The 27,504-nt window shown below is 39.6% G+C and overlaps 1 protein-coding gene across 1 annotated transcript in view; it reads right to left on the minus strand.

Annotated features, from left to right (window-relative positions):
* RGL1 (ral guanine nucleotide dissociation stimulator like 1) overlaps positions 1-27,504 on the minus strand; it is an 84,897-nt gene that overhangs the window by 49,721 nt on the left and 7,672 nt on the right. The window contains exon 3 of the mRNA XM_075096792.1: positions 4,900-5,108. Coding sequence (XP_074952893.1) covers positions 4,900-5,108 — 209 coding nt within the window. The remainder of the gene's footprint in view (positions 1-4,899; positions 5,109-27,504) is intronic.

A 27,504-nucleotide genomic window follows, 5' to 3' on the forward strand; every position in this document is an offset into this window, starting at 1 on the left:
ACAACTGGGAGATGCAGATGCTGTTCCCTCCTAGCCCATGCCAAGGAGCTGCTCACCTGTAAAAAGTTGAAAGGGCCTTTTTTGATTTTGCCACATCACTGTTCTCCCTTGGACCAACCAAAACAAGCTCAGCACTGCCATTCACAGTTGTTCCCTTACTCCACAGTCCTGCTTTATCACCAAGAATAAGAAACAGCTCTTCACATAAATCAAAATTGACCACTAATGCCAAAATCTTACATGGTTTAAGAGATTGCCCTTTTCATTACTTTTTTTTACTTCACTGGAAAACAAAATACAAGCACTTATAAAGCACAATTATGCACTCACATCCTCTTTAGTCTCAGTACTGTTATTATTAATAAGTATCACTAACAAGAAAATTGCAAAAATGCAGACTTTCTGCTGCTTACTCCACACTAATGTAGAGATGAAAACTAAGCTGTTTAAATACAATTGCTATTATTTCTTTTTTTATTTGTCCTTATAACATCTGCTTTTCTTCACAAGGCCATATTCCAGTGCTGCATGTAAATCATTCTAATCTTTATAGCTTAAGTTTTATCTATATTTTGTCCCAAGCCATAAAAATCCAGATTATCCATTATATTTGAAAAGCCAAGAGAAACATCCACGGATTCTTAAACATTACACTCCCAAGATCTGCGAGAGGGGAAGGAAGTGGTGACCTCCTAGGATTTCCTGTGGATTCTATCGTTTATTATAAAAGGCTAGGGATAATGTTGACAAGGTCAGACAGCCTACGTGCCCTTCCTCTGAAGGTGACGTTATAACTTGCTCTGAGAGGTACACAAGCCAGGAAGACCAGAATTGGGCTCAGAAAAGAAAGTTCTGTTCTATGGAGACTTTCCCCCTATATTTTCTTGCCCTCTTCTGACATTTTCATCTCTTTAAAGCAGCTTCAGAGGACCAGGGCAGAGCCAACCTCCTTAGCTCATCTATGCTCCTGACTTGCTGCTGCTCTAAACAACTGGAGTACTCAAACTTACCTGAGATGTTGCTATAAATATTATTTAGGCTATTTGTTTGAGGCAAAACTGCAGCATCCGAACTTCCTTTATTCTCCCTTCCTACCCTCGAAACCAACCACATGAGGATGTCCCTCCTTAAAGCAGGGCTTCTACCACACCAGCACATTACCAAAGACCAACAGGACAGGTACTCTAACTCTTCAAGACCACAAGGACACAGCAGTGCACAAGTCTGGCCCAAGATCCTTCCCCTCAATCAGCAGCTAACGATGCAGTGAATCACAAGCACAACATCTTTAGAAGAGGGTGCCTATTTTCCTGTTCATTCCTGCTTGAGTGCTCAAACAAAATCCTTTATACACTGGCTATGCATACATTTTAAAGCTGAGTTAGTCCTGTCTGCTCAATTTCTTTTCCAATCCAGGCTGGTTTTCTTTCCTCTGATACACTCTTGAGAAAATGTAAGAAAGACTTATAGGTCAGACTTGCCACTTCTTTTGTACTGCAATCCAACTGTAATATTACAGATGTAATTCCCAGATATGAAAATATTAAGAACTTAATTGCAGTGTTAACTGAGCTAAATTGCCCCAGCTATACAATTTACAAAAACCTTTACTGCATGAAGCTGGCATTTTCACAGGAGCCCAAAGAGTTTAGGTGTCTCATGACCAATGATTCTCAGAGAATGAGTAATTACTGTCTTCAGGCTGTTTTTAAAATTTTATCATTAACACTTGCATTAAAGAAAACAATACAGAAATAGAAGCTAAAGCCAGTGACGAACTTCATTAAGTTCTTGAGTTCCTCCCCCTCTCGAGTTCTGATCTTATAACTTCAATGTTTCACTAATTTAGTATGTTTCTATTTTTAGGTTGCTATGATCCTTTTCACTAAAGGAAAATATGGGAAGAAAACAGAGCCGTTTATCTAGAGGACTCTACAGACTTCAGTGCAAAAGCAAGATTCCCAAAAGACTTTTTCATCATCCTTATAACAGTGCAGCCTAACAGAGTTTGAACATTTTAATGGCTAGTGATGAAACACCACAAAATAATCAAAACTATAACAAGGCTAATTTACTGTAGGAAGGACAGCTGTTATAATGGATTACCCCTTTGGCCCCAACCCCAAGTTTAAAATGCTTCAACCCTCAATTACAGAGATATTGAATTATTTCCGTAGTCATTGAAGGGCTGGATTCACAATTCTGGAGAGTGATATACGCTATTAAGTGCAAAGGGGGGAAAGTACATACAAGGACACCACAGCTGAACATGCCTTCCCATGCTTCCCATGGTTCATCCAGACCTCCAGCAGCACCCACAGCTTGGGGTCTTAAACAGAGCCTCCTGGAGCACCTATTGAATCCAGCCAGGTGAAGCAACCAAGAGGAAAAGATCCAGACACTTGCACATGAAATAATCACCTGTCCCACAGAAGGGTTAAACATGCAAAGGCCTCTGCGCAGTAACACACAGCAGGGCAAAACAGCCCAACAGCTACAAGACCCCTTTCCTAGTCCTTCCCAGGGGCTTTGCACCCACCAAAGAGCCAGCCCACCACCAAGGACCCAAGGCAGCCTCCCAGAGCCAAGAACTTTTCTCCAAAAACATCACCTTGGTGATCACCCAGCTTAACAGATTTGATAGTAGATTCTAAACTTGCTTGTCAGATACACAGGATCTTTTGTAATTATACAAATTAAATAACTGCAATATATTAATTGCTCTTTGCATAACAGTCTTCTGCCTCCTGAGGACAGCAACAAACCAGATACAGACATGTAAAAAGATTTATGTTTGAAAACGCAGGTCAAATTCCAAAAGTCACTGAGTTAAACCCTTACTCTCCCTTTGCCTCAGTACGCTCCTCCTACGTATCTGCATCATAGTCTATTCCTCTCACTGTTTTTTTTTATCATCTGTTGACAGTAAAGGGTCTTCAGGGTAGGGGTGGTTGCAAATAATTCTAGGCATGTTTGTACAGTGATTTGTAAAATGAGGTCACAGTCTCAGGTGGGACATTTATTTGCATTACTGAAGTATACCTCAGTAAGAGAGAAATAATAGAAACCACTAAAAATGAAAACCACGTTGAACTGGGTGGGGAATACACATGGAGATGCTTTCCAGGCATTTAAACAGGATATATGAATGTAGTTTAAGACTAAATAAGTTGTCTTAAGACAACTTAAGAGCCTTTGACTGAAAAACGAGGTGCGTATAATTGGGTCTAGATCTGCCTTTGACTGACTTATTCACATGATTTGAGCTACTCACAAGTTCTCATTGATTACAGGAAGAAAATTTCCCAAGATACATGTCAATTAATATAGAATCCTGAAAGAACAGTCTGGCAACCCACCGACACAGAGCAACGAAAACTGTGCTGTGAGGGGAATAATAATTAAAATAGCCATTTCAGGCAAAGCATGCTTGCAAAGGCTACTATTTTATTTATTCCAACATTTTCTGTTAAAAATGTATCTTTAGAAAAGTAAGTAAAATAAACCATACATGAAACATTACTGGCTGAAAGTGACAATGTATATGCATACAGCTCTTGGTTTCTCCTATAAATTTGTGGCTCTCTGATAATTTGCATGCTTAGGAAGCAAGAGAGTCTCATGACACTCATTTGGCAAGTCAGCTCCTCTTGAAAGTTACTAGAATCTTCACAAACTTGGTGTCCTTTCATATTTTATTCTTCAAAGATACATATGTCCAAAACATGGAATGCAAAACTGAGGGTATAGAAAGAATTAGCCATTCAAAATAAAGAATTCCTCAACAATTTTATATTCTTGTATATATGCACTGTCAATTTTTATTGCTCCTCATGTTCTACATCAGAATTGGTACGGACTGAGAGGTAATGCTCACAGTAGCAAATCTGACTGTATGGTCTTCTACCCAGGATGGCTGCTCTTTCCTCATCTGACTTGTTACCTGGCTGTGAAGTTACTGCACTTGAGCAACCACAGCTATTATTACAATCACCACAGGCCTGGCAAGCTAGGCATATCAGCATCAATAACTGAGCCACATAACATTCCTACAAAGCAAGTAGTATTTTATTCCTTTTCAGATACAAAAGAAAAGCACAGATAACTTATCCATGCCTTGTTCCTTATGTAGCTAGTGGGAAAGCTAAAATTAAAACCTAGGAGTTCTTATGCTGCTCCTCTGTTCCAATTACTATATTCCAGAATAACTGTTTTTGCACATCACTTGGTTTTGAAAATGTAATAAATATGATACTCCCAAAATAAGATCAGCTCTGACCCAGTCATGTCTCAGTTAGAATTTAGGGCAAGAAAACTAATGTTGCATGTTCTAAGCATTTATACAAACACAGCAGACATGATTTAACAGTCTTACCATAAAAGCTATTCTTATAACATTAAGCGGTTCTTGTGCTGTCTGCAAAAATTTATGACTGCATGTTCACGTGAAGTAATAGAAGGGGATAGTGAATTCTTTCTTATGTTTGTACAATCCCTGTTTCAAATCAGCAGCCCCCAAACAGAAGAGTTAGGTCTGAAAATATCAGTATCCAGCAAAACACAGGAATCTATTCTAGATTGCAGCCAACGCATTCTAGGGGTTGGGTTTCTTTGAGGAAAATTATATTCATTTTCTTGTGTTGGTCCCACTTTGGCTCCTTGGCAGTCAGACATGCCACACTTTCCCTGCCTGTAGACTATGCTTTGGTGAGAGTTGGGATGTGGGTGGCATGCATTTACACATTTTATATTTATGTTGAAATTCTGAATTTTGCAGTATTCTTGACATCTGTCCATTGGGTTAAGTCCAAGTCCACTAAAAATAATTGAAGAAATTCATGACAACATCCTCCTATCACGTAAATGATGGTTCCGTTTCCATTATATACTGGCTCTTACCTGTCAAGGAGAAGTTCCAGTACTTCCTTAGTAGAAGCAAAGGCCCTGTATGTTGAGAGAAAGATACTGATGTAGGTAAAATCATTATCTCCAAAAGCTGTCAGAAGGTTCTCCACAAGTTTCTCCAAAGTTCCAGCTTTTATTGTCCTAATCTTGCATGTTTCATACTGGCTGACAGTATGTTCTGGAGGTAACTGGTCCCCTTCAGCCTACAATGTTGGAACAAAGCATAAAAATCAGACAGAAGGCAGATCCCTGACACAATTTTCACAATGAAACACAGATTAAATTCCATCTTTTCACAGGAATAGTCCATCTTTAGTTACCAAACAATGTTGCCGATTTTGGCTCTCCAAACACCAAATGCTGTATCAAATAATGGAGATCTTTAGTAAGTTTATCTTTAAAATATTTTTCTGACTTGCTCCACAAAATATTTTATAGTCTGGCTGCTATCAAGTTACCTTACAATCCTATCATATATTATTATCTAAAAGAAAATCCATTATCCCACAAAAACTGCAAGGAACAATAGTGATAATTCAGTGTCGCACTTAACTTCTGAATAAACATGAAAACTGACCACAACTTTAGCATCAGCACTTGTGATTCCCTTGCTGAGAATACCAGCTTTGAGTTGCCACACAGAACCTTAAGTCATGAACACATTTGGACACGAAACATTTCATGATGCTTTTGCAAGGAGGGTATCAAAATCATCTTGCAAACATGCCATTGTAACATTTCATTTTTCTCTTACAGTCTCCATTTGGCACAATATTTGTCAACAAATCTAGGGTTTGGTGTTGGGACATGTGTGCTTTTTTAAACAGCATTTGTTTTTAATGCTTACAGCCTGCTTTAAGTCTGAAATAGCTAGAAACATTCCCTTAAATTCTGCACTATTCAGAAGACAGTTCAGAAAATTATTTTTGTGACTAGTTTAAATACTTATTTGTTAAGTATGTGTGACAAAGGGCTTTAAAAATGGGATTATAAATAAAACATCAACAAGAGCAATCTAAAGAAAATTTCTCTCTATCTTTTGCAGTGACTAACTCTGGGAAGGAACATTCAGACAACTAACATAAGAAAAGCTGAACTCTACAGAGACTGCATGGGGAAGCACACAGTTCCCCTTTTGTTGCTGCTGTTTAATGGAGACTGAACCGACTGATGTACTACATCCTCAGCTTGAGGAAAACATGTTGTGACACATCTGCCTTTTCACCTGGACTACATGACATGCATTGTAGCTATTTAATCACTATAATCATATAATACCAGCACCAATAAAACTACAGTAACAAAAAAAGTAATTTTCCCTGAGAGAAAGAAATGGCTTGAACCCATTTAAGTGTCTGCAACCATGAGTGAAAAGAAAAGCCTGTCAAAAATCCCCAAGACATCACTATGATTTATGTAAATTAATTATCAGAAGCTCATCTGAATTAATGAAATATTTTTGATATGTTTATTCAAATTTACTGAGTTTAGAAAGTATTTTAATGCAAGCCTTATACCTGGTTAGGATTAACAGCATTATGCAAAGGAGAAATCAGGCTGTTCTGAAATATTTCAAAATTGTAAAAAAAAAATCTTTACTCTTTTTAGGTTAGATTAAATATATCAGCAGAAAAATACTAGAGGAAATAAATTCGTACTGGGCATGAACACACAACAGTCTAGCTTAGTCTTTGCATCACCAATTCTCCTGCAATCTCAGGATAAAACTTAAGGAGTTCAACCTATTTTCATTGCAGCATTATTCTGCTGCAAATTTCCTCCTTACGTATACACCCACAGCAAGCTTTCAACATGGACTGCTGTGATCGTTCTCTTCCAAATCACAACCTTCCCCTCCTGGGTAACAGCTTCTGCTGTACCATGATACCAGGTAGTAACAGTATATCATTAGGTCAGATTACAATAATAATAATTCATAATTTAACAGCTCTTCTGGGTTTTGAATATTGCATCAGTATTTATACAGATTGAGAGACTCCCCTAACTAACAATACAATCCATATTTTCAGTTTCTCTGTGGTTCCTTGACAACACATCTCAAATTCATCCTGACAAAACACCACCAGGACTGAAAATGAACACACAGCCATTTTGACTAGAAGTTTTGTTCCAGAAACTGCCTACTAAGGTATGAGTTAAAAATAAGAAGGCTAACAATATTCCAATGTTAATATATCACCTTTGTACTAGACTCGGGACATGAAGAGAGCATGTTAATGGCTTACAGTCACTACCAACTCTGGCTTGGTATTCTTACAAAACAAAGAAAAAAATAATGTATTCATAACGTAATTAGGAATGGATCACACACACATTTCATATTTACATCACTACCTTCCACTGCTTTTGAATTATTTATAATAGATAATCCCTTTTTGTTTTAAACAACCATAGAGTCATTTAGGTTGGAAAAGACCCTTAAAATCATCAAGTTCAACCATTAACCTAACACTGCCAAGTCCACCACTAAACCATGTCCCTGAGTGCCACATCTACATGTCTTTTGAATACCTCCAGGGATGGTGACTCTATGATTTCCCTGGGCAGCTTATTCCAATGTTTGACAACCCTTTCTGTGAAGAAATATTTCCTAATATCCAATCTAAACCTCCCCTGATGCAGCTTGAGGCCATTTCCTCTCATCCTATCTCTAGTAACCTGGGAGAAAAGACCAACACCCACCTCGCTACAACCTCCTTTCAGGTAGCTGTAGAGCGATAAGGTCTCTCCTCCTCCTATTCTCCAGGATAAACAACCCCAGCTCCCTCAGCCGCTCCTCGTAAGAGCTGCTTTCCAGACCCTTCACCAGCTTCGTTGCCCTTCTCTGGACACGCTCCAGCAACTCAGTGTACGTCTTATAGTGAGGGGTCCGAAACTGAACATAGCATTCAGGGTGCAGTTTCACCAGTCCCAAGTACAGGGGACTATCATGTCCCTCGTCCTGCTGGCTATGCTATTTCTGATACAGTCTTTAATATTATTCTAAAGCTGTGCTACTCTTGAACAAGGGCATCTCATTTCCCAGCTTAATGAAGTCCACAACAAACTCTTTTTACGTTAAAATACAACCTGCTGTCTGTATTAAAAAAACAAAAACAAACAAACAAAAAAAACCCCAGAATAGACCGGGGAAGAAAAAATAGGAGTAATAATAGTACCCCACAATGTTCTGGACTTTCTATCAAAGAGCAGGCCCAGGCACAGGGTTTTTTTGCAGAAAAGTGTCTGCATCTGTAGGAAGCCCTGGAAGAGCCACGAACATCTCGTAGGATCAAGACACAAGGACCTGTCAACAGACTGTAAAGGGTATAGACACAGTAGAGAAGCAGAGGTCCTAGGAAACTTGCAGCCAGGTCTCAAGTGCAAACCGGCACCATTTCATATTGTGTTTAAGCCACTGAAAGAAGCTATTCCCAGAGGCGCTTTTCTGCCCACCTGCTACAGCAAACTGGGCTGGAAAAATGGTCTGGCCAAAAAAGAGCCCTTCATTTCACCTGGTGAGGTCAGGTTTAACACAGAAAAGTTGCCCAACCTTGTTCACCTCATGGCTGCAGAAACACACAGGCTGACACAGGGAAAAGAAGCTTGGATTCAAGATCTAAGACTACTTCTGGAAGCACCACAGGAAATTATAGACTGGGTAACTTGGTTTCATGTCATGACCCCATTTGTGCCTTTTATAAATTGACAAGGCAACACACAGTACTACTGCACTAAACCCCAACGCAACCCAACAGGGAATTAATGAGATTACACCAGAGTAACTTGCAAAATTTTGTTCCATGGATCTTATGGCTCTTCTAAAGGTTTATAATTTGTTTTCTACCTGACTTAAAGGTGATTGTAGAATTATATATGACACTGCCATTATGGAAACACTAAAAGGATATGTAGTTACCACTGCCATATATCTCCTCCATTCAAATTTTCCCTAAGCAAAACTTGTTTGAAAAAAAAAAAGCTCAATTTTCTTGCTGAATTTTCATCTTACAATTAAAATATACTTTTGAAAATAGCTAATTACACAATACAACCACCTTCAAACAGGGAAGAAGGTCTGCACCACTGTATTTAACTCTTAATTTTCTACGCAGCAGCTTCCCCCACTCCACAGTGTATTAACTTCAGACCATATTCTACTCAGTGTGTGTAAAAACCTCTCATTCACTGATGTGACTGTGTAGCAAACAAGGGCAGAATCTGCTTCCAAGATTGATACATGCACAAAATTTTCCATTAATTGCAACACTGCAACTTCCCCAAGACATCATGTTGGGAGAATGTTTTTTTTAAAAAAAAAAAAACCAACCACACACACAACCACAAACCCTGAAAATCTAAAACTGAGTTTGTCAGCAAAACATTAAACTGCTAGAAATCATTTTAAGAGACTTTTAGGCATTGTTTGTATTATTTTAGCAATTCTGCCTGTAAGTTTAAAAGGAAAAAGGACTTGGCAGACAAGCTCAATAACAGACTTTCAGAATAAGACATTGTGGGCTGAGTTAGCATGCTAACAGGAAACTACTCCGTCTGGATTTAATCAAGAGGCCATCTCTTCACTGACATAACAGGGCTAGCCAAAGGCAAAAGAGTTTTCATGTTTGCTTTTGTGTTGTCTGCTCAGAGGAATACTGCATCTACTGCTATTAAAAGATGTTCCTAAAGCTCTCTGCAAGTTCTGACAGTGGCACATGGTGATCACTGTTATGTGGTACCAATTAAAGCCACCAGTTGTTTTGTAGTGTTTTGTGCATCAAAACAACAAAAAAAGGCTCTCCAGCTCCTTCCGTTCATCTCCAACATGTCCAGCAGTCTAACACAGATGCTAGAACCAACACATCAGGGCTTCAGTAAGATTTTCTTGGTCCTCTACAAAGCTAAAAATAAATATATATGGCATTTTACAGTCTGGTTTATTTTATATTTTTTAAACAGTCTCACTTTGATTTTTCAGGCAATGGATTATGGCCTTGATAATCTGCAAGCGTAACTGATGAGCAAATAGATTCCTACCAGACAGCATCTTGCAAAAGCAAATGTAGAAATATTGAACTGAAGTATATTCCTATGAGTCCTTTTTTTTTGAGGTTGTGTGGGTACTGATCTAGTGTGATTCTAACATCTTTACTAATCCTCTGCAAAATTGTACCTTCAGAGAGGCCCACTCTCTTTTAAGGCATTTGTCTTGCAGTTCTAGAGCACAAAACGTCACCCATGTACACAGATCTTGCTAAAACAGGATTGCTCCACACAGACTAAAAAACATTCAGGCTAAAAAGTTCCTTCAAACACAAACTGACTCCAAAACAGCCGCAGATGCCCAGTACTGGACCTATAATTCGGTTCCAAGCTGGTTACAATTAACGTCCTGGCCCTGCCCCATACAGGCTGGGTCCTGAACCCACACACAATCTCACTGACTCACCAAGGCATTGTAAAAGTGCAAGTTAGCCACAGGCACAATTCTAGGATGAGGAAAAGATAGGAGTATCAGCATAACATCCAACAAACTTCATCTCTCCAACAGCCACGAATACAGGGCTTGAGTAAGCAGATTCTACGCTACACACAGCTTGTTACCAGCATGTATCAGCTGTGTAAAAGCAACACTCCTTTATGAATCTGGTGAGACACCACGTGCAACCTTTGATACCACAATCTCCATTTCCTACATATCCTTCTCTGCAAGAACCAGCAAGATCTTGGTACTCTGCAAGATAAGCTGACCTCTTGCCATTTTGCCTGCCAATGACAGGAAAATAAAGTAAAACCTCACATGCCCCAAAGTTGCCAGGTATTTCACTCAGTTTGACAGCCAAAACACAGATCTGGATCCCACAGCCTTGTGGGCCAAAGGTACAACTTCAATGGGATTATACATTAGTTATAAACTCCATCTCCTAAATTAATGATACATTCTAGTAAGAAGGAGTAGAGACTCAGGGTAAAAAAGTAGTTCAAATTCTAAACAGGATAAAAATAGGCTGCTACCCAAATAACAACATACAGAATTGTAGTCATTATTTCAGACGTACCACTGGAAACAATTGCTTTTACCAAAAAAAAACACTGGTCTGCAGGTTTTTTTTCCAATGCAAATATCTTCTGAGATTCTGAGAGTGAGAATCATGGAATGAAGGTAATTGTTTCTCATTAGGCAGACCGGAAAAAAAAGTACTGAAAGAAAACAACTGGGACAAACAATAAGTAAATGAGACAATAAATACTCTTCAGGCTTAGTCATCTAAAACGTTAACACTTTACTAAAGACTTGTTTGATTTAGAAATTCAGCAGAAATATTTTCAAAAGCACGTAAGCACGTAACTAGTGTCTCAAACTCCATTTTTACTGATTTTGACAGATTTTTAAGTGCTTTTGACTTTCCTTGAAACTTACAGCTTTTCCAGATGGGGAGTTTTCCATTCTACCTGTTTTTATTAACTTATTGGACAGCTACCTTATGCTGGAATAAAGCCGCCTAAAGTGCAGTAAATTGTAAGTTAACTAAAAATAAGGAGTACTAATCAAGAATGACTGTTCATTTCACTGTTTGCCTAAATGTGAATCAGCTTTCTCCTTCTGAAAGTAGGAATAAGATGCTTTTTGTGATTTTGCCCTTGGGTTTTTTCGTGTGATTTTTTTTGTTTTGTTTTTTGTTTTTAATTGCTTTCTTACACACAGGTTCTCCAGCATAAGCCTTTAATATCTACACTCATCCTTGGGAAAATTTAAAAAAAAAAAAAAAAGGGAAAACATCAAATAATAGAATGATTAAGCTTCAAAAGCTCCAGAAATACAAGCAGTGTAACACCATAACACCAGTCTGAGAGAAGAAAAACCTAAGGTATCTTTCACTTAATGTGCAGGCACATATCACTTAAAGAAAGTAGCAAGACAGATGAAACAGAAAAGTTGTTTGAGGAACAACCAGATTCCACAGCAAAACCACACAGAACTTAATAATACGTCTTCAAGATGCTATGTAAGCCTCCTACTCAGTTTAGTCAATAGTTTTTGTATAGAACAACTACAAAGATATTAACAACTATTTGACATAGCATTTCCTTCCAACAAAGATCTTCATGAACTTTATAATTGAGCCTGCTCCCCTTAAAAGGAAGAAAGCAAGATTGTCCCATATGTATATTGACAGATAAAATCCACAGCATCTGATGATCATGCTGAACTGACTCAAACTCGTACATATTGTGGTGACTCCCCACCCCCCCCCACATGACCCTTTTAAAAAAAAAAACAACCCTGTGAAAAGTGGTAATTTTGGACTAACAATACTACATTAAGCTGCACGATAGAAAGAACAGTGACCAGACTAAGCTTATCAAATCAAGTCACGAGTACTTCAAGTGTCGTTAGGGTAGGCCCCTGGGTGTTCACATCCACGCTTTCTCTTGCAATCAGTTCTGCAATGCTGGCAGTATTTAAGAGCCTTGCATCCCATCACTCTCCTCTTTGTCCTTGTCCTCCACTCTGCAGAACTGTCAGCCTGGAAAACAGCTTGTACGAGATAAGACTCTGAATCTGAAGTAGAATTTACAGTCTAGGAAACCATGGCTTGAAATGCAGGATTTGGGTGGCCGGGGGAGGATCTCTTGCAGCCTGCAGAGTTCAGGCAGTGTAGATGCTTGCCTTTGCAAAACTGGCTGCTTTTATCATACAGAACACTTGGAAATAAAATGACTGTGGAGCTCTCCGCAGAGTCCTCTCCACTTCACTAACTCCCATTTCCTCATTTTGGATGCTGCTGAAAAATCAGAATTCTGCATGTTGACTGCACCAAACTTGGAAGCCAGAATAACTTTATGATCTCTTTCCTATGATCTGACAGCTAGGGGTATTCCTGGGTTTGCAAAGCTCCAGCCTTTTCCTTTCCTTTCTTACCTCATAAATAACCTTTCTTGGCAGCAACCCAGAGTTTCCAGGACCAATTAATTCCATGATCATGATACAAAAAACATTATTATTCTCTTGTATTCTTAATGCTCACAGCCTGGATGGTATCTGCCTGAAGAGCTGGCAAACAGTAACAAAAGCTGTGGGTCAAATTTAGAGGTTAAACCCCCCCCCAAAAAAAAACCCAAAACAAAACAAAAACCTCTTACGCAAATGCTGTTGCTCAGAACCCTTTCACTCAGGCACCTTGCAGCTACTTAATGCCACCCTGGGGAAAATAAGAAACAACAAGCATACCATGGCACCGAGCTGTGCATTCTCACACCTTCTGAAGTTATGCAAATTTAGACTCATTTGGATATCAGTGAACTATGTGGGACTAGCTCTAAGTGAATCAAAGCAAAAGTAAAGAAGCCTAATTTACACATCATCTCTTGCTGGGTGCATCTAAAGGAGTTTAAGCAAGTGCATTAAGAAATTAAATCTTCAAAGAGGTCTACATTACAATGGCATTGTCCAACTCTTACAAATGGTGGAACTTATTCAGCTATGGGAACATATAAATTCCTCCTCTGAACTTGGCCCACTTCTTAGAAGCATCTGTGCAGCAAAGGAATGTAGCCATATCATTCAGTAAGAATCAAGTCCTCTGAGAGGTTCACTATGCAGCATACAAGCTTTTACAGAGACCAAAAATTGCTTCCACAGCTTAGCCCCATCTCTAGCTATCTTGTGTGATTTATGCACTTACCTTCTCATTGCTTCCTACCTACAAAAAGCTCCTTCTTATCCTGACTCTCACCTGTCTTGCTAGAAGGACTTAACAAAATCAAGGCAAGCCCTCCCATCCTCTTCTCTTGTCTGACTTACTGTCTTCATTGAGTTAACTGAACCTGAAACATGAGATTACTTAAACCCTTCTCTTTTTTGTTTGTCATGTTTCACAGTTTCACTACAATTCACCACAATCTTGTTCTCTCTTAAGCATGCCAGGGGTGTATTATTTTCATAATACATCAGTATGTATGAATATTCCTTGTGGTGGTTTTGATCAGACATTGAAGCTTAGTAAGTTCCTGATTTAAAATAGAAAAGCAAGAAAAAGAAACCAGTAAGTCAGGTAAGACTCTTAGTCATGTGTATCTTACATTGTTTGAGGAATAGCTGTCATCAAATGACAAACACTCTTCTAATTCAGCAAACAAATGTGTCCCATATTAAATATCTTTCCAAAGCCCTTCTGTATTAGATGAGAATTACTGCTGTAAAACTCTTCAGTGCATAGGAACACCAAAACATCCAACCACTAAATGAGCAGTAAATAAATACTGAAAATCATAAACGGCTAAGTGAGTAGGGCACCAGAATGAAGGCAAGGAATAGGTTTTATTGCCCATTTTGGCAGTAAAATCAGCCCATTTTGTAAAATATTTTGACTTCTGGACACAAAGGAAGTGTTACGTAGGTTCTCTGTGAGGGAAGAGCTTTGGGAAGAGTCTTTGGACTTGCATAAAACAAGTCAGTGATTAACTGTCAAAACTAATAAAAGCTTTTACAGGTATGGATTATAGAGGGTCCCTAAGAGAACGAAATAGGCAGCTGGGGCAGTTCCCCTGTGCCCCACAAACAGTAAACAGTAATTATTGTTTGCTAACAACCCTTATCTTAATTTCTCTTCCTCCCTCCCCACACACTCACTGCTTCCAGTCTGTCCTGGAAATTTGTAGGTGCCGAAGCCTGCTTACAGTTCCCAGGCTGAGTTACTTATGAGGAACCAAAAAGGAGAAAGGATGGAGTGTTGAGCGGGGAAAAATAGTACAAAAGGTGGCAGACAGCTCAAATATTTCACTTGACACTGAAACAGCTTTCAGTAATCCTGACTATAGATTACAATGATAGGTATACTGCACCTTCCATCTCAGGAATATTTAGAGGTTCAAACTCACAGCACAGCAAATATTGTATTTACATACAGAATGCAAGCCTCAGTTATGATTATCTGAAACCACAGCATAATCAAGCAGGATCTTTCTACTGTTCACCATCCCAGAAGTTAGTAACATCCATATCTATAAAATGCTAGACAAATAGATTACACAGCCAAATATGTGTTTGGCCACCACTGAGCTTAGCCAGAACTACTGCCCAACCTTTGGAAGAAGTGCAACTATTTTCTCTGCTCACAGATTTTAATTAATTTCAAAAATTTCAGCTGCACAAAGCAGAACATCTGTTAACTGCAGATGGTAAGGAGTTTGGCTCTTCAGATAACAGTCTTGCAGGAAGAAGAGTCCCTCCTGGGAAGTCCTCAAAGGTGGCTCAAGAGAGTCTTAGCACTCTGGATATCCAAGCCATGGTAATATTAGCCCTGGGTAGAGCCATATGCAAGACCTCTGTGTGTCTCAGTTTTTCCAGCTATGGAATGGCAGATTAACATTGACCTCCTCTATAAAGTACTTTATGATGTGAAAAGTAAAAACCATTACTAGATGACAAGTACTCTATAAAACTAAGCAACACCATTTCTACACTGAGTCCATATAGCAGATGTAGAAGACCACCAAACCAACCCAATTTTCTTGCAACAAGCAGACAAGCAGAAGCCAAAAATGGCAACTGAAAACATGATAAATTCATGTATTCAGCTCAAAAGGCCTCATCCCAGCTCAGTTCTTTGTAAGGTCTACTGGGAGCTTGAAAACAAACCATCTCTTACCAAAATGAATACTTCTCCCTAGTTCCTCTTCACCCATTTTACTGTCTTTAAGGAGTCACCTGCCAGTGTCATGAATACCGGTCAGTCTAGATCTTAATATAGGGTTGACACACCAGAGTGTTCAACAGAAGAGACCTTCCCATGGCCTTAACTTTTGCACTGTTACCAGACAATTGCAGAATACTATCATGAGCCACCAACTAAGGGCACAGCAAGCGAGGAGTAGCACAAGCCCAGGTATGAAAAAATACTTTGAAAAAAGAATACCACCAAAAATCATTGTGATATTTTTAACGACATGACAAGCTGATATAATGCATTATAAGCAGCCAGGTTGAATACACATAATGGAATTAACTTATTAGTGTGTAAGTCTCCTACAGAAGAGCTAACTAAACCCTGAGAACATGGCATAAATGGCTAAGGCCATGTCAACTTCCCAACTTTAAAAGCACTTCTAACAAACATGAACATGCACAGGTAATGACCTACCTCCCTCACTTCAATAAGTTATGCAGCTGAGGCTAAATTACTGACCTAAAAGCACATATGAGTCCCTTTTCTTCCTTCCAGGACTTCTTTTGTATGCAAATACTAAAGAACTTTATACAAGGCAGACTATATAAGCTAGCAGAAGTCACTTTACATGATTCAACAACATGTACCAACACTGTGGCCCTTATACAGAATACTTCCTCTTATTTTAAACTGATCTAGATTTCAAAGGCCTACAACATTGGACCTTTCTCCCCACATCAATATCCTCCCAGATATAAAAAATACAGCTGCTAAAGTCATCATCCAAAGTCCATAAATAACTCAGTCTGCCTTGAAATCGAAAGCTTTGTCCTTCAAGTCTTTGTACATAACCCTGTCCCAAGCTTCAGTTCCTAGTCTCATCCACCTCAACATTTATGCTGTTATTACTGCATAACTGCAATTTTAATATTGAGTCCCCTCCCATATCCCTAGTTCCCTATTTTATTGTTATACGACCCTTGATTATTTTGACACAAGGCTAGACATCACAGGATTATTGCCAGTGCAACTGAATTTTGGTGCCACTTAATACTGCTATGATATCAGCCCAGTGACATCACCACCACACAGACATTGAAAATTCTCAGTTATGCTCATATTTATAAGCTGCCTGGATGTTAAAGATGACAACATCTCTATGTCTACCCTAAGAAACATCAGAGGAAAGCTATTATACAAATTTTGTTTGTGAAACACTGGTCAGTGACGCCATTTGTCATCCTTCTTCCATGAAAAATGCTAAAACAAAATATGCTGTCATTTTTTAACAAATGCCAAGTATAGCAAAGAGAAGGGATAATGGATATTACCACTAACAGAGTCAGATTTAATATGGCAAGAGTCGCACCATTTTATGAAAATTATAGGTCAACATGGAAAAAGTTGTATTTTGACCAGAAACATAAAGACTATTTTCCTTTTCACTGGTATCTATGTTGTTAGTAATCAAAAATTACAGTACTTTCCTGTGAAAAGTCACACCATTTTTTCCCCTTCCAGGAATGTAATTTAATTGTGGAGCTCATCATTATTTTCTGCTCAGTCAATAGAAACAAAAAACGTACTGTATGGGACAGCAGGCAACACTGCTGAACTCAAAATGCATTTAAGGATGCCACAAGTAATAATTCGGTTGCGTAATAGTAGCATGAATGCACATTACATAGCCCAAAATGGTATTATTCATCCTGACTGTATTGTTGGCTTTCCCTTCACACTGTAAAGCTTGCTTAAAGAGTACACAGAAATTAAAATTATACTGACTCAGGAAATCAGTGTAAACTGCTACTGCACTCAATGTAAACAACCAGGCAAGATAGATTTTAGTAGTATGAATAGCTGGAAAGTAAAACTGTAGTGTGAGGACATTAAATGCATTCTGATAGAGGAGAAAATAATTAGCAGAAGACTTGTTCAAATTTTAAAATAAATTGAACTTGAAACATAAGGTATTTCTGAGGAAGAAAAAATGTCCACAAAATATGGTTACATGTTTCATAATAATTACTGTGAGCAATCACTATTGCCAAGCTTTTTTAATCTTTTATAAAAGAAATAGGTTAGCAGTAAGTAAACCATTTTTATGACCACAGCATGAATACATACCTAAACTGCACTATAAACTTCATTTCAATGGCTGTGCTTTTTACTACCCTTTGTTTTGAAACCAAGAGACCTCTCCAGGGTGGGGCCTGAGTAGAAAAAGCAGTAATGGTAAGCTAATGTTACCTAATATCAAAAGTTACCAGCTTGAACATTTATTTAAGTGCTGAAGGAGTCCAAAAATACTAGTTCAATCATTAGTTCAGGCCAAACTGCATTTTTACTCTTATCTAGACATCACAGGAGATCAGATCATGGAATCTCTTAGGATCCTTCTCACACACATACAGAGAAAGGGAATATCTATGACTACATGCGTGTCTATATATACCATACCTGTGATGGCAACATCCTTACGCCAATTCTATAGCTATCTTCTCTGTGACAAATTCTGCATTTCATATGACAAACTACATAAGCCTATGGCAACTAAACTTATTGCATACCCACACAAATTACTGCCTTCTTAACTACAGCACCCAGCCATTAATCCATCACTTCTGACACAGCAGAAAGCAGTACGGGTTGCGCGAGCTGGCGTTGAACCCGCTGCAGACATTTGTACTTCAGTTTAAGAATGCTATGTTGCAGTTGAACTGAAATCCTCAGGCAATGGACACGAATCAACACACACACATAATTATGTGGAAGTATTGAGTCAGAATGCAAAATAAGTATAGCTCACAAGTAAGGGGGAACAAAAGAGCAAAAAATGTCAGGCTGTAAGATAAAACAGAAATCGTCCACATTTACTGTCTGTTCTTCCCCCCTCCCCCCCCGGTTATTGTTTAATTATCCATCAGGAATTAATAGCATACCTCTGTTCTTCTCTGTCCTGCTCTAACTCTATGGCCACCTGATATTTTCTGAACAAGATGACTCTTTATGCATGAAGAAGAACGTGAGCCTCATGGTTTAAGTAAGTGTGCAAGAGTTCATTCACATTTTGTGTGCTACAAGGAGCCAGCAGACCGAAAGCACAGCCAGAATCAATCTGAAGCACTCAATGGGAGGAATGCAAAAGTGAAAGATCTGACTCCCAAATGAAAGATATTACTGTTATTTATGAAACATTTCCAACAGCAGCACAATGGCTGCCATGTCACAACGTAAGACACCATCCCTGCCCTAAAGGGTTTCTACTCTAAAAATATAAAATGCACCGCAGATAGAACCAGAGATTACTACAAAACAAGCAAACAGACAAAAGGATGTGTAGGCATATCTTCATAATAATTTTCTTGTTGCATTTGCATGTAATATTTAAACTGGCTTCCAAACGCACCTCAGGAGCATTTAGTTAACTAATCTCTTTTGCACTGAAGACAACAGTTAACCCTGAAGGGTGTACTGACTTGTTGTTTGCATCCCAACACCAACAAAAGCTTTGAAATGTTACCAACCACATCTAATAACTTTTATCTGGGTGAACACTATAAACAACTGAAGGACATTCTGCACTTGATTTGAGTCAAAACAGAATCTCAGTATAATTCAATGCATGCAAGCTTTTATGCAAGATTGTGCAGGGCATAAACTATGTATAGGAGGAAATAAAAGCTAGATAGCTCTTTAACATGTGATTGTCTATTTCTGCTTCAGGATATATAGATACTCAGCAGTTTAGATCAACGATTTTTTTAAGAGTCAGAAGGAGTCACTGAGACCAGGAAGTCTGAGCTACTACATGAGACATCGCAAGTCTCCAGTCTGATGCCCAATAGCTATGATAATTGGATCACATATCAAAGCATTCAGTCATTCCATATTGTTCAATCATTCTGAGACCTTTCAATAGAAAATGCCACTTAACAAAAATATGTCGGTTTATTTGCAAAAAGAGTCCATGGACTCCCTGGAAAGGAAGAAACCACTATTGACTGGGAGAGAGGTTGAGCCTTCATAAGGAGAAAAGCAACTGTACAAAGCAGCTGAAGGGATGGGAGGGGAAAAGAAAATAATCCTTTAAACTGCTTTCAGAACAAAAAAGTGGGAGGAACATATGAAGAAAATAGATGAAAGAATAGAATATAACAACAGGATCACTCTGCAAAAGCATTTTAAATGCCAAACCTTATTAGTACCATTGCGGTCCAGTGGCAGCATTGCCAGCTATAGTCCACAGGCTGTGAGCTGGAGACCCACACAGCACTCAAAGCCCCTGCAACCCGCTCTGGTACAGCAACCCACTCCACGGGGGAGGCACTCCTCTACGTGCTGCATGGCATACACCTAGGGTCCTGCTGGAAGGTTTTAGGAAAGAGGATATAAACTCTGCTGTCTCACCCAACACCCTTTCTCTTTACAGAAGGGATGAGAAGAGCCAAGCCTCTGCATCTGTAAGTAGCATAATATGTTGCTCTCTAACATTTCAACGGTAAAGATTGTACAACAGAGTCACAGGGATATCAAAAGGATCTTGCTCTACTACAGAACTTTTGCATCATGTCTGGCACAGTAGAAGAGTTTTCTCTCTCGTAGGTTTGAATACTATACAGTCATACCAAAGCACGAGAGTTTGCCTCTATGCTCCTCGGATCATGAAATCTCAAAACAAATAGTAAGTATATTACAGGTGAGAAAATTAAACCCCAGAAGATAAGTTGGCCAGTTCAAGTCCCAGGGTGAGTCATTAGCAAATGAATACTGAGCACTCCTGACTTTCAGTACCTTTCTAAATCCAGTATCACAACTGTCCTCAACTTGGTACAACAGGACCATTATGCACGTGCTCAATATCACATTCAGCAAACTGTTTATTCCCAGGGAATATTTCACATTATTTTTAAGTCACGAGAGACAACTGGAGCAGCAGCAGCTAAGGGACCACCACCACAAATTTCAGTGTTGTTCGCAGTATGCAGTAACTTCTGCACTGATGCAGGGCTGAGCTATGCAGAAATGATCACAAAAATTCAGACATAAGTTGGTATTTGGACACAAATTGGTGGCAAAGAGGAACAAGTGAAAACTCCATCAAACTGCAACCCAGTAACCTGACAGAGCAAAATGTTAATGACTGCTACCATGCAAAATGGCAGAAAGCTTCACACCTAAGGTGGAAGCTGCCAAAGCTTCATGTTGATTGCCAAAGCTGTTAAAGGGCAGCTACACTCTGATGGGCAACAGATGGCTTATGCAACCACATGTAGAGAAACGTAAGAGGCCAGCAAAGAAGTCTGTTGAAAGTACTACCCTCAAAGGTCACACTGTGGCATGCAGATCAGAGAAAGATCTAAAGGGTTAGACTAGGCAGAACATTAAATCTTTCAGCACAACACTTAGAAGCAGTAACAAAAAGCAAACAATTCTGCAAAGTATAAATAAAGGGTACCAAAGCAAGTCAAAGGACATTATTCTTCCACTGCATAAAAGGTCTGATGAGACCACATGTAGAGTACTATACTCTGTTCTAGCTGCCTTATTTTTAAAGCAGCTATTATGAAGTTGAATGGAATAAAGCAAAGGGCAACCCACACGATTCCTACATTCACAGAGTCTAAAACAGCAAGGACACAAACTTTGTTTTACTCACAAAAAAAGCAGGATCTGAGCACCCAGCGTTCTCACTGACCAGGAGGAGGTTGCAGGACTGCTGGAAAACAGGCCCACAACAAACTCCCATACTACGTTGCAATATGGCCCTGACATCTTCTGGACATTAAAGTTCTCATGATTCTTTTTATGGGTGCCTGTGTTCAATTTTATTCTGCCTCGTTAAATATTTGCTGCAAACAAATTGAAACCAGAACTTTATAAACAGCAACACATAATAATTGTCATTTTAAACTAAACTAGATGTTTTTCCCATCTGACAAAGGCCAGACTCTATAGAGGAAGGTGAAGAAATAACACCCATAACATACGGAATAACCACTCTAAAGAGAAAGGCTCTTCTCAACTCAAATCACAAAATGTTACATGTCTTGTGTTTTAATTCTCATACAGTACTCATGCATTTGTTCTCATTATTTATATAAATGTCTAATCCTTTCTGAATCCTTCTAGACTCAGTTGGACTCAATTACTTCTTCTAGCAGTGAGTCCTTCACGTTAATTACATGCAATGTAAAATTACACATTTCTTTTTCCCCCGCCTGCTTTCAAACCCACCAAACGCTCCCTAGAGTGTTTGCGTCCCTTCTCCACTCACTATGTTAAATGCCGTTGCTATATCCTCCTATTCATTGCCAATATCAGGCCCCAATCCTAGGAAGATTTGACAAATGGTCTTATTGTTAAAGGTGTACATCAACCCTAGTTGCACAAAGATGCAGATTTAACAGTCCTCACCTTCTCAGTGTCTCCAAATGCTGACAATCTATCCCACCCATGGTTCCCCTTTCTAGTTCTCTTTGAGATGACGGAACAAGCATCAGGAACAAATGAGGTGCTAGTGTAATCTCCTCAGTAGTATTTTCTAAACTTCGCTTCATTCCCCACTACAGCTTAATATTTGAGCTTGCTTTCACAACTGCTGTTAGACTGTGGGTGAATGCTTCCACAGAGCTCTGAACTCAGAAGTACAGGTCTTCTCCCCAGGTGGTTTTAATTAATTCACTTCTGGTCCTAAATTGTTTCAATGTGCTGCTGTGCATTGTTAAGCAGCTGCTCCTTGCAGCATATATGCCACATGTTGAGAAGATATCCATGTGATAACACTATGAAGCCACTAAATAAATGTTAGCATGCAACTTTGACAGATAATCCGTCTCCCCCAGAACTTTTTCTAAAGCTTCAACCTCTTTGGCAACCTCAAAAAATAGCCTTCTTAAAGTCACATTGTCCCAAAAACACTGTCTTCTCCTCTCTTTCCCACCTCCCCAGAGAAAGGGGAACTCTACCAACTCTCAGGCAACAGCACTACTGCTGAGTTTCAAGCCCCACCCAAATCGTACCTTTGTGCTCTGTTACATTACAACATGTTTCACATAGTCTGTCTGGTGAAAATTTGTGGTCATGCTTTGAAAGTCATTTGGATGAAAGATGGTGTAAGAATGCAAGACCATTATCGTTTCACTTGGCAATGTTCTTACTTTCCTTCTGGTACCTAAATTATTGATGGCACGGTGCTGAACTGAGCTACAGTGCAGCTGTATTCAGGTGATAGCATGACTTCATTTTGGTCTAAGTTAAAGTGATTTCCATAAATAGTAAATGGATTTCTAGGTCCAAAATATAGAATTCCTCACTATAGCTTAAAACATTATTAAAAAAAGAAATTAACAAAAACCACCTCACATTCTCATACATCTCAATAAAATCCTTATTCTAGAAGGTGTAAGGACACAACACAGACTTTATATTTCGGCCCCAAATGCTGCTGTACCACCCAGAAGAACTACAAGTCACATCTCAAGCATATGTATGGTCACTGAACATGAAATGAGAGCATTTTGGGGGTGAATCAAGGGCAAAAGAAGTTCTGAGAGATTGCAGAGGCAAACCACAACTCCCTGGAGACAACTACTGGTCAGCTGCTCAGCCCTTTAGGAATGAGGTCTAGGTGTATCTGTGTTAACTATGAGGAGATACAGAAAAGTATGCAAATAAAACATATCAAAATACCATCCCGAGTGTTCAAAGAATGGTCTGTCAACCCCCTCCACATCCACTAGACAAAAGCAGCTTTTCTGCTGTCTGAGCAATCTGCTAAGAATATAACATTTCAAATGCAAGAGGGACACACTGTTTTTCTGGTGTTACAAAAAAGGAGGGGGGGGGTTTCTTGTGCATAAAGATAATGTTTTACAGTCTCTGATACTATCTTACTGGGTTGATAAACAACACTAAGACATCACACACATCTTGCCTCTGGTTTACAAGATACTACACACTGGCTACACAAAGACAAGTGAGAACAGGATTCACACTGAGCTAGCATTCGTTTAGCCCTTTCACACAAGGTAACCCCATTTTCTTCAAGGGGCTAGGCCATGATCTGATCGCTTTGTGCTCGTATCTTCACACAGCTGTACCCCTTTACAATGCTGGCTATAGGAAGCTCTATAACTACAAAATAGATTCTTACAGCAGATGCAAGTTCAAAGCATGCATTTATACACTGTCACTAAACGTATTTTTAATTAGCTTTACCAAGGCTAAATTTAAATCCAAGCGTGACTAACATGCTCGCAATGCTTCAGCCTGTTTCTTAAATGAAAACATCAAAACCAAAACTGTAAAACTAATGGTTTCTCCAGGGCTATTCTCTTTACAGCATCTCAGTCCAGTTCATATGCTGCTTCTCCCAGGCTTTCCGATGACACATAGCCACATTCCTTGCCAACACTTCTTTAACCCAACAAGTGACCTAGATCTTCTAGCATTCAGGAAGAAAATGCCAGTTTCTTTGCAGAGTGAGCTGATTTTTTTGTTATTCCTTCCACTTATTTATTCCTGAAAAAGCAAGCAAGGAAACATTTGGTGATGTTAGCAGCAAGACAGTTAAGATGCAACAATTCTGGGAGAGCTTCTACCATCCAGGAAACATAATTTAAAAAGACAGGCACCCTGGCTATGGGAGGAATCCCCAGTGGGAATTAATTATTGTACAGGACACCATTATATTCCTACATGTCACAGGTAAGCTGAAAGCACACCAAAAAGCAAGTTTCCATACATCAGCAGGCTGGCTGTGAGATTTTCAAAATGCAGTCACACGCAACCAGCACAAAAACAGAACAGTGCAGTCCCCAGCAACATTTGCTCAAGAGGCTTCCCTTACCTCTCATTATTGCACTTAATATAAGGATCATTATTAGCAAGAGATGCCTCTGCACAGCCCTGTAGGAAGGGAGGCTGCCTGTGTCTCTCTCTCTCTAGTTCCATGTGGCCTTGCAGGAGTATCGTACAGCCTTAACTCAGTGTTAATGACACGCAAGATTATAGCACTGCCATCCTGTCACCCTTTGATAGCTTGGAATGGGAGGTTTTACACTCAGCTGAGAGAATGATACTGTGCTACAAAGCCAGTAACCCTTCTAATTATGTATTTTGTATTTGGAACTGTGAAAGTAAAAGACAGTAATCTTTCAGGCTTCTATTTTAAAACTCATAATAAGCTCAGGTTTCATTTTTGAGTGTCTGTTCCACACACAGCCTTTACCCAGCTGATGACCACATTGAAGAGCGCTACTTGGGATACCCCTGGAGCAGAGATCTGTGCCTGAACCAGGAAGTAAGGAGAAAATATTCCATAAGAAGTCATTAATAAGGGCTACAGCGCTATGGTACTACTATGCCCACAACTGAAGGAAAGGGCAGGAAGAAAGAGCCTACTCAAAACCAAAAGGCAAGCTGAATGAGATGCCAAGGCTTTCTTTTTGATAACTATGTACCTGTCTACAGGTAAAATCATTCGGTTCCCTCTCAAATCTCCTTCATACCTTCTTTGCAGGTCTCCAGCAGTTGACAGGCGTCTTCCGCCATGCAAAATTAATGTCAGCACACCCCATCTTCCTTCCCCATCTCCAAGAGAGTTCCTTGGAGAAGACAGCATTCAGAGCAGACAATAGTGCAACCCAGTTTCTGTAGGGAGCCTGTCAGCTCCTCAGGAACTGCTTTTCTCCTTCTGCCAAACATATGGTCAGAACTACACCCTGGCCTTGGTCTGGGCAGTTGGGACAGGCTGCAGGAACCTTATTCCAAAGACTCCATTTTAGCCAAAAGGGACCAACATATACTATAAATCAAAGGACAAAACAGCAAGCTGCAGCAAGGGCAAAGATCAGCCAAGTCCTTGCCTGCTGGTCGCACAGGAAACTACACTTGACCAGAACATCTGGGACCCAAGAGCAAGATAAAAACAAGATCACAGAGCTGGCTCAGAAGGGCATATAGGAGGGCAGGAGCAGGCTCAGAGAAAATTTGAGGTTTTTCATGTTCCAAAAATGTTGATCGTTCCAGGCACCATTTAAATCTCAACCCCTATTTAGGATGTCAGTGTTGGAAAGAAAATCAATCCAAGCTGAAACTTTTCTGACATATTGTTTGAGTCAAAGAGAAGGTTATGTCCTAGGTCCTAACTGGGATACAGATTAGTTAGAAGTTTCTGTAATGTTTTCCTGACCGAACTCTCCAACACAAGCTTCCTGCCAATGTATGTGACTGTAGAGGTGTTTAGAAGCCAAACTTGTTGTCATATGCAGTGTGCAGTGAGAGACAATCATTCAAAATGCATCTCTAAAACACCACAAATTTCTCAGAAAAGGTAGTTATCAAATAATATCAGTGTTAAGAAAACACAAAAATATTTAATGATAGATTTGGTACTTTTCAGCTTTCTCCCTTTCAGAATTTTGAAGGTATTTAAAGCACCCTTGTACAGCACTTCATTTATAGTTTTGGAAGAACATGTTCTGCTATACACCCAATGTTATAGCATTAAAGACACCTTGAGAGATGTTTTGAATCATTCTCTGCCTGAACAAACCGCAGAGCCCAAAGTTCAGCTGTGGCCAAAAAAAAGAAAGTAGAAAGAAAAAAAAAAAAACCATATATCTAAAATCCACTCTAGCCACGTAACCAATGGCTAACGAAACCAGGCAGCGCTGGCCATGAGGGAGCATAGTATTTCTGGGTTATCTGGATAGTTAAGACTCAAAGGAAGAGCAGCCTGTGTCATCCGTCAGTAGAGCAAGAAACCTGATGCTTGAGGATTGGCTTTGAAAGCTCAGCAATCATTTAAGATGAGGAGATACAGTCTTTACAGGGCTCCTCCTGTGCACAGAGGCTTGGAGGAACTCCCATTCCTGACTGTATTTCCTGTGACCTGCCCAAATAGAAACTCCAGAGGCAGAGTGCAGGTCTCTTTCTCACTCCTTCCTGGATTAAGGACTCCAATAGAAAAACATTTGCAAGCATTAGCGATGCCCTCCTGCCTTGAAGGCTCAATCGTCTCTGCTTTCCTCAGATTCCTCGAGTGCTGGACACCAGTCACCCACCCCGCCACGCCCAGCCCCTAGAAGGGTGAGATAAAGCACCCTAGCTGCTTAACAGGGAGGTCTACAAAAGTCACTTCACAGCATTCTACAAACTTTTGTTTGCTTTTCAGTTTGCAGTCTTGTCCATCTGCCCATGCCACACCCATGCTTTTCACTGCTCATTTTCTGGGCACCACATACACTCTATTCTTCTTACACCACTGTTCCCCCTCCTCCAATTCCACACCAACATTTTCTAACACCTCACTGCTACTTTTCTGCCTCCAGTCCTTCATATTCTGCTTCCCAGTGCCTACTCAGACATCTGCACAAACAGGGCACTCTCCTCATCCATGTCCCCACCGTACTCCTCACTCCCACCTGGCCTTCTCTCCCTGCCTCTAGAGCAACAACTTCAAACCTAAAATCTGACAGCGACCTCCTCTTTGCATACTGGTCTCTCCAGCAGCAGGAGAGACCAGCACCACTATCTACCTTGAATTAACCAAGGCTTTACAACTACACATTTTCTTCATTAGCCTGGATAAGACTGTGGGTGACCTACCATAAAATAATGACTCCTAAATGTTCTCCTCTGCAGTCTCTCTTCTCCGGACTCTCGTCTTCATCTCTTACATACAATCAGCTCCTCACAATCAACTACCCTCTCTCTGATTACACAGTCTAGATGTCTCTTTCTCTTGTCACAAACTTCCACATTTTTCCCTCAAAAACACAGCTTCCATATCAATGATCTACCCCAATCCTCCTCTTTGCTGAGCACTTTCTTGCTCTTATATTTCTTCTTGGCTTAGAAACATACAGTTGGAGGGTGCTGTGTTCTACTATTACAGGAAATGACCTTATAATCTTCTTCACCA

The sequence above is a fragment of the Phalacrocorax aristotelis genome, chromosome 6 (assembly GCF_949628215.1).
Source record: "Phalacrocorax aristotelis chromosome 6, bGulAri2.1, whole genome shotgun sequence".
Taxonomy (NCBI): domain Eukaryota; kingdom Metazoa; phylum Chordata; class Aves; order Suliformes; family Phalacrocoracidae; genus Phalacrocorax; species Phalacrocorax aristotelis.